Source organism: Mizuhopecten yessoensis, unplaced genomic scaffold (assembly GCF_002113885.1).
Source record: "Mizuhopecten yessoensis strain PY_sf001 unplaced genomic scaffold, ASM211388v2 scaffold8507, whole genome shotgun sequence".
Lineage (NCBI taxonomy): Eukaryota > Metazoa > Mollusca > Bivalvia > Pectinida > Pectinidae > Mizuhopecten > Mizuhopecten yessoensis.
The window spans coordinates 887741-896446 of NW_018407582.1; the positions used below are offsets into that span (position 1 = coordinate 887741).

Genomic DNA, 8706 nt, shown 5'->3' on the forward strand with positions numbered 1-8706 from the left:
TCATCTATATACCTCAGATCTAGTTGACATCGTTATCATAGTTAAATGCATCTTCGGTTAATCTTGTAACAAATAGAAATTTTAAAACTGGAATTCTCCCCGTTCCCATTTTCATCCCATAACATCACTTTGGAATAAAATCAATTCTACATTTTCAATGGAATATGTAAAACAAGTAATTTATTTTTCTTGAAGTAATACATGTTTTTTAAAACAAACACGGTATATTGTCATTGTTTTGTCCTATTTTGGAAAACAATACCTGGTAAATATGATTAACCCATAATCCTGCTTGGCGCCCCAGAAACCAACTATTCATTAGGCTTTCACAGTAGTTCTTATGCATGCTATACGATACGGCAAAGTAGTATCCGTTAGTAAATAGGCAATCCGAAAAATCAAGGAACCATAAATGACTAACACAACTAAACCATTTACTATATGTTTTAACTAAACCTTTTAGCTAACAACTTTAATATTTGAAATTCAACACCAGTGACAACTGTCTAGTCTCATAGATACATACCTTACAAAGGATACATAAAGGCCTTTTGTGGTAGGTTTAATGGTATATTAGAGTGTCAAAGCGTCTAGAAGTTGACAACCGGAAGTTTACAATCAAAACCGGTGACCCAAAACAGAAACGTCCCCAGACATTTTGCCCCTGTGCAATCCGCACACAGACATGGAAATATATCAAAAGAATACATTTTAAAATGTTAAAATCTGTCATCAGTTCTTCATTTAACTTCCGCAGTTGCTCAGTAATTAATCGGAACTGATTTTAGATAGGAACTGATTTAGTTGTGCGAGTCCTAAGACGTCCTATAGGCACCATTTTTTTCCACACTCTACGTCAAATTTCTAATTCGTCATCACTTCCAGCCATGATGGCAAAAGTTAAAATTGTTTAAAAAAAATGCATTTGAAGCTTTATAATAAAGATTGTTTCCAATACATATAAAATGTACTGACATTACCGACATTAATCATAATAACGACATTTTACATAATATATTGCACACAAAAAAAATCATGATTTTCAGTACATTTTAGCGTTGCACGTATGATCAAATGAAATTAGCTACGTCACTGAATCTCCTTCCGGTTCACCGCGGTCCTCAAACAGAACTAAGCTGTTAAAGGGTTCTTCCGGTTCATGTATTCCAGAGCCGAAAAGTTGAACGCTATCAATTGAACTGTATGGATCGTCGTCCAAATCACGTGATCTTAGCAGAGAATTTTCGTCACACAAGTTTGTCATTGTAGTTGCAACATTTGTTGCCATCAGTTCATTTTTTCTACAGTCAGCATCACTATCATTGCGTGTTGCAGATGCATGATGAAATAGGAAAACATCCGGGTGTTCAACATCATCGTCTTCCTTGCGACGCAAGTAACTACAGGCAAACGTTGTTTGACCCGGACTACTGTTATAAGGGGAGATAATATCTGTTAAAGATATTTCACTGTCAGGATGGACCTCATGCTGCTGTTTTGCATTGCCAAGCTCACAGGAATAATACCGATTCGGAATGTAGTAAACCTGATTCCCGAGTAGAGAGTTCAAACGGTCGTTTCCTCCCACTGTCTCCATGGCAATGTCGTCGGATAAATCACTAAATTGGTCATCTTCACTAGTTTGTTGAAATGGAAGGCGTCCCTCCTCGCAATTGTGGCCATTTAAGTTTCCAGATAAGCCGATTCTCCATGTATAGCTTTCGAGACCGTCAAGTCCCCCGGGACGGTTACTAATTTGTTGAAACTGAAGGCTTCCCTCCTCCAAATCCTGTACATTTAAGTTTCCAGATACGTCTATTCTCCGTGTGTAGCTCTCGAGACCGTCAAGGTCCCCGGGACAGTTGCTAATTTGTTGAAATTGAAGGCTTCTCTCCCTAAAATCCTGTACATTTAAGTTTCCAGATAAGCCGATTCTCCACGCGTAGCTCTCGAGACCGGCAATGCCCCCGGGACGGTTACCACCTCTACTTAAACTGCGGTTTAAGTCAGAAGAAAACTCATTGCCGGAACATGATCGAGTCGCTGTGGTACTTTCCGGATGCCAATGCTCTTCCTGTGATTTAATTTCATATAAGGCATTCGAGGCAACACGTTCTAATTCTTTCGAGTAGCTATCGATGAATGTCACTTCCTTAAACTTCCCCGAACGTGCAAGTTGCCGAGCTCTATCAACGTTTGATTGGGCCTCAGTAATATCCCCTCTCAGAGCATTCAACCTCGACATAGCCACCCAAAAGAACATCTCTCGTCTTGTCTCTATTCCTTTCCAAATTCCTTCCCATCTCAATTTTTGCAATAAGTTTAAAGCTTGCATAACGTCTTCTTGGCTTGGTGAGAATCCTGGAAGAATGTTCGCACGGTTTCCTATTCCGAGTAAACAGAATATCATTCTAAGAAGAAACATTCTTGTCCAAAGAATGCGAATCTCGTTGTCTTCTTCCTGTAAACTGGCCATGCCCTTCGTTGCAATCTCGATAAGTGATTGCTTCAATTTCTGAGAATGAGTCGCTTCGAACTCCCACAGCAGAACATAAACTTGTATGTAGTACATGTTTGCTACTTCCAAACAGGCTGTGAAATTTGATGCCGAACACTGTGCTTTCATAAGCATGTATTTTCCCTCAGAAAAGCGACCGCCAATTGCATTTGCATTTGCAAGTCTGCCATAATAACTTACGTCAGTCATCATAGTATTACTGCTATCATGCACCAGAGACTTTAGCTCGTCAAACAGCCCGTGACGTGAAAGGTTATCATCGAACGTGATCGCGTGTGCGTCTATTTCAACACCTAAGATGGCCACCAACTTGTCAGCGAGATAGTGTTTCCTGGAAGCATCTACTTCACGCCTTAGTTTGTCGTGATAGCTTTTTGCCAACATGCGAAGAGCTTCTCTTGGTTTTCCAAATCTAGCGTCGTGAACTTGTGATTTCAAATTCTTGAAAAACAATCTGATGGATTTTTGGTTGTCTGTTTGTATCCTGTGGACGCGTGTGATACCACGATCATCATTACCACGTTTAATTGAATCTAACAGTATCTGGGCCAATCCAGATTGTCCAGTCTTCATCAATATGTCTATCAGTGTTAGAAATGAGCACCACTTTTGGAGGTGTTCAAAAAGTTCATACCATAACATTGTGTCCCCGTTTCCACGAGATGCGTCTTTAAGAAACAGACTGTATTGGTCACCATTGATAATTTGTCGGTCTAGCAATTCCTTTAAGACAGGGAACGGGTCTAGTTTTGCACTGACTTGTGTCTTTACCAGTTCCAGAGCATGCTTTTCTATTTCGTCCATATTTCTTTGGGCTTTCACTTCAAGGAAACATCATGTCATGACCAAAGTATCCAAGCAATAGGAACATATTTGTGTCCGCCTTACCTGAAGTATAGCACACAGGACCAATAACCTGTAGCGAGAAACTGGAACCTAAAAATAACAATGATAGTGATATTTTAATTATGTTTCCAACCTGGGCCTGTTTTCACGATACCGTTCTCATACTCAAGCATGGATTATGAGCTCAAACCAACTTGTTTGTAACTCGCTTAAAGCATGTGACACAATCAAAATGTCAATTGTAAAACATCTAAAACGGTATTTGGCTTAGAGGCTCTCCAAAATTCGTTTAAATCACTGACAAAATGTGAACATGACTGGAACAAGATTTTGGACTTGAGCATAGAATCTGAGATTGAATATGAGAACGATTTCATGAATACAGGGGATATTTTAATATCGTGTGTTGCTGTTTACAGTAACGCTTGACTTACTTGGTCTAGTTAGAGTTAAGGAGGTACCTTTCTTCATCTTCTTTAATAGTATGACAGTGCTTGTCAATTGATGAAGCCTACTGGTCATAATTTTCTTTGCAACAAATATATGCCCGAACAGATATTTTACTGTGTTCAAAAATAATATACAAATTAATGTATACAGCTTGCAAATAGGTTAATCAATCAATACTTCTGTAGGAATCCAATGCTGAACTTAATTGCGGTTCATGTTAAGCTTATTAGTTAAAGTAGCAACACTTTAAACTGATCAAATATCTGTTTATAGATTTACAAGTGATGAAACATGTACATTTGAAACCTGTACTTGTGTATATATTGTGTATATATACACGCACATTGTGTTCAATATACTTTTGTATACTTTTTTACCTAATCGATACTGACGACACAGCGCAATGGTGATGTAACTCATATATCTTTTTCTATGCATTTTATTCAGATCTGTAAATATAGGCTACACATGGCCATATAGCACAACTAGTGACATCTGTATGTGTAATGGTTCGATAACTAGTGCAATATGTGACATATAAGTGATTGGTCAGCTACTTTGGGTAGGCCCGACAATGTTGTCACTGTGCGACCTAGCACCACAGAGGTGCCACTCGCTGAGTCATTTAGCAGCGGAAGCGCACCTTATAGAACTTCCGTTAGCGATGGGCATTTGTCAGTCAAGGAAAGGACGCCTGCTGAAGTTTCTTCTGGAAAACCTCCTTTCAGTAAAAGTAAACCGAAAGAGAGCGGACCATGTACATAGGACGGGCAGGAGAGTGTGACAATTATGTCAAGGAATATTTAAAGGGCAGTATGTGACAAACTTAAAGATTCGCAATTTGTTAAAAGTGTACATATTTATGATATAATATGTCTATATGAGTGCTGGGTTAAACCGGACGATGATATATCACTGCCTGGTAGCTGTACATTTGCATTTCCTCGTATTAATGCAAAAGGGGTGGGATTATAATTAAAGATGGATTGAATGAAATTTGTACATTTGCTGAAAATATTTTAGATTGCATTGTGATTTTAAAAGTTAAAATACATCGGTGAAATTGAGGCTAAACATGATACATATATATTTGCATGTTACTTCTCACCTATAAACAGCACGTTTTATGATAAAAATGATATAGGTCAATGTATATGTCTAGAAATGTGTGTACCTTATTACCATACACATGGTGATATTGCTGTCACAGGTGATTTTATTAGTAGAACTGGTGAGGCTGGTGATTTTACTAGATTTGATCAAATAGGAGAATTTTCTGCTGATATGTTATCAAATATTATTAATTATATACCAGATGTGAAGATGCCAAAAAGTTTCAACGTAGATGAACATGTAAATCAGTTTGGTAGACAATTATTAGATGTTTGTAAATCAACCGATCTTAGAATTGTTAATGGTAGACATCCTGGTGATCCTAAGGTAGATATTACATTCTATAATAGAAACGGAACTAGTCTTATTGATTATGTTAACGGAACTAGTCTTATTGATTATGTTTTAGTTCAGGACAATAAGAATCAGACTGTACATTATGTAACCTGCATGATGTCGAGGATGAGTTCCATATTATTTTGAGATGTCCTTGTTATATTGATATAAGGTTAAAACTAATTAAGAAATATTATGTAAGACATACAAGCATGTATAAATTAATTCAACTNTCTTCAACAGGGTGACCACATTGACAGTGTCGGAAATTTATTAGATTTGCATGGAATAGATCATTATTTAAGGTACTAGCTCTGTTTCTTAATCTGGTATGTAAAATGTTAAGTTTTCTATCACCAATCAGATAATATTTTGGAACATATAAATTTTGAAGATTTAGGAGAGAATTCTTAAACGCTGCATGTGAAACTCTGTGTCTTATGTCTAGGTCTAATTGGTTCCAAAGTCGGATTGTAGAAGGGAAAAAGGATGAGTTTGAAAGTTGAAGTCGGAAATTAGGAAGAGAATAATTGTCGGCATTACGGAGGTTGTATTGTGAATTTTCTGAGACAAGAGATATCTGCTGATATGTTATCAAATATTATTAATTATATACCAGATGTGAAGATGCCAAAAAGTTTCAACGTAGATGAACATGTAGATCAGTTTGGTAGACAATTATTAGATGTTTGTAAATCAACCGATCTTAGAATTGTTAATGGTAGACATCCTGGTGATCCTAAGGGAGATATTACAGTCTATAATAGAAACGGAACTAGTCTTATTGATTATGTTTAAGTTCAGGACAATAAGATTCAGACTGTACATTATGTAACCTGCATGATGTCGAGGATGAGTTCCATTTTATTTTGAGATGTCCTTGTTATATTGATATAAGGTTGAAACTAATTAAGAAATATTATGTAAGACATACAAGCATGTATTAATTAATTCAACTACTTACGTGTGAGAATTTATCGAACATTAGAAATCTTGGCAAATATTTAATACAAGCAAACAGAATGAGATCTGGTGTGTGTGGGTGTGTGGGTGTGTATCATATTGTATGTTGTCTTTGTATTATGTTGTTCTGTATATATGTTAGACCTGATAAGTCAACCGACTATAAGTAATTAATAAAGAATTTGTCAACTTGTTGCCTTCACCAGACAAATAACAGGTAAACATACATGTTTGCACACTAAGGTGTAACACTCAGATAAATCCTGTAAACTATATATATATATACCAGTCATTACCGCGATATTACATGTTCAACGATTGTATACGATTGTAAATAAATAAAGTAGTGTACATACCATTTCGCAGACTTGATTGCCGATCGCCCGAGATAAGCGCTGTCACATCCATCGCATACCCACTGCACTTTATCACCATACAAACGACGCAAACCGGAAGAACATTGTTTTGCATTTCTTATCAAATTCGCTTGATACGCTCCGCTCCGTACATGCTGAAAGCAAATGACACCAGACTAAATATAGACATATAGACTTAATATATACAGTACATGCACTGTGTTTATTTTTTGTTTGTTTCCTGTTTTGCCAGTATCTTTATCTTAAAATTACGCACTGTCCTCGTGCATACTATTGCCTCATATGTTGTCTGATAGCAACCGTACACATTTTAATTACGTTTATGTTCAAAAGTTGTACATTTTGTACTTAGTAATTATCCAAATAATTAATTTACTCATATTGTTTACACAAAAAATAGGTTATTGTCATTATATAATACTTTGTACTTATTTTAATATATTACATACCATATAGTTAATAGGAAAATACCTTCAAAACTGTCTTCCAAAGAAAACTTTTCTTCCGACTAAATAATAAAAAAAGAAAATATTTAACTATATCATTTAACCAAAAGCAAGTCTTTGTTATCTGCATGTAGCAAGTTAGAAATGATCAACACTGTTTTTAGAAAATGTTGAATAAAGTACAGATTATATACCCGTGTCCAACCCATTTATGGTAAGTCGTTGTTGGAAACGCATTGTATCGGTAATATGACATATTTATCGCGGCTCAATGAGGTATGCTGTGAGTTATCTACTGAAATACAAATACTCCTCATCTATTGTACTTTTCTGTCACTTTAGTGATGCACGCAAATTTCCAATTTTCACTAGATAATATCATAATACTTTAAAACATGTTCTTCAGGTTGGTAAGTATGGATAGTGAAAACATTCATGTATCACAACCAAAAAAGTGTGTAGATGTGACGTTTCGATGACTAGAACGATATGTACACTGTCACCTTCATCAGAAAATATTTACCAGTGACTCGTGTGCACACAAAGGTGTAAAATGTGTACGAGTTGTTCACAAATCGATTTCGATTCGGCTACGCTGTATTGCCAATATCATAACAATATGTGTCTAACAATACGTCACAATAGATGAATATAATGTAACTGATTTTTTGTTATTCAGGTGTGTTTAGGTTATTAAACAATACATAAGGTTTTAGTGACGATACAAGGGTCTGTTAACATTCCTGTGGTAGTCGTTCGTTTATTGGGTTTATTTTAGACTCTAACCGTCTATCATAATTATAATACATGTATCATACACTAGATAGCTTACCCAGTTTAGTGAATGTATTATCCAATGCATATCGAGGTACACTGTATAAACAACATATTTACTGTAATGTGGCATATGTTATTGACAGGTTAAAAAACCTACCTGTAATGATTTAACCATTCCTAAACTACACTATTTTAACAAGAGCTATTAAATTTGTACAAAGTTAATCGCAATCGATTGAACATACCATTTAAAACGTTTGTGGTTTATTTCCCAAGACTTGAGCTGTCACACTCAATATCCACGAAACTAGGTCGATCGTCGCTATGCACTGCTATTGATTGACGCAATCCAAACCGAAAGAAGATCCTTTTGTTCTGGTTGAATACGTCTTGCACATATCTATTGTATGTCTTTAAACAATGACGCACTTATATTCATCAACAGATTTTGGAGTAATCTTCTTTTAAAATGTACACCGAGCAAAAGATATGTACTTTTTCACTTTTATTCTGACAGGATTTACCATTTACTGCAAGGTTAATCAGCCTGAAGAATGTTTATTGTACTTATGACGTAATTCCTCATAGCTCGTTTTGGATTTCCAGTCTAAATCTGGAGACTCGATAATATTTTTTAAGGATCCTTGTTCGATGTTTTTCGTACATGTATATGGAGCGACTTGGTCAGTGTAGTGCGGTTGACCAGGTCAGTATGCATACAACGAGTGTATAAGTGCCTTGTCCCTTTGCATCTTTCAGAAGCAGAAAACATGTATTGTACCCTGAATACATAGGAATATTCCAATGCTGGCCAGTCCTATCATCGGGTGAGTGGTCCTCCTTCGTTAGACGCTTCGGCGCTTATCCGCGACGTCCTCCA

General features: G+C 36.3%; 1 protein-coding gene and 1 long non-coding RNA gene across 2 annotated transcripts; both read right to left on the reverse strand.

Annotated features, from left to right (window-relative positions):
• Positions 1-663: 663 nt before the first annotated feature.
• Positions 664-3449, reverse strand: LOC110456086. The gene has a single exon (XM_021506626.1). It carries the CDS (start codon positions 3320-3322, stop codon positions 1085-1087), a length of 2238 nt encoding a protein of 745 aa, XP_021362301.1. The 5' UTR covers positions 3323-3449; the 3' UTR covers positions 664-1084.
• Positions 3450-6586: 3137 nt separating this feature from the next.
• Positions 6587-8494, reverse strand: LOC110456079. The gene is made up of 3 exons (XR_002463551.1): positions 8072-8494; positions 7053-7111; positions 6587-6737 (listed from the first exon to the last, which is right to left on the reverse strand). It is a non-coding gene; the product is annotated as an uncharacterized LOC110456079 (long non-coding RNA).
• Between the last annotated feature and the right edge of the window lie 212 nt (positions 8495-8706).

Excerpts from the sequence above, each read along its gene's own strand:
- LOC110456086 (XM_021506626.1), bottom strand. The coding sequence starts at position 3,322 with ATGGACGAAATAGAAAAGCATGCTCTGGAACTGGTAAAGACACAAGTC.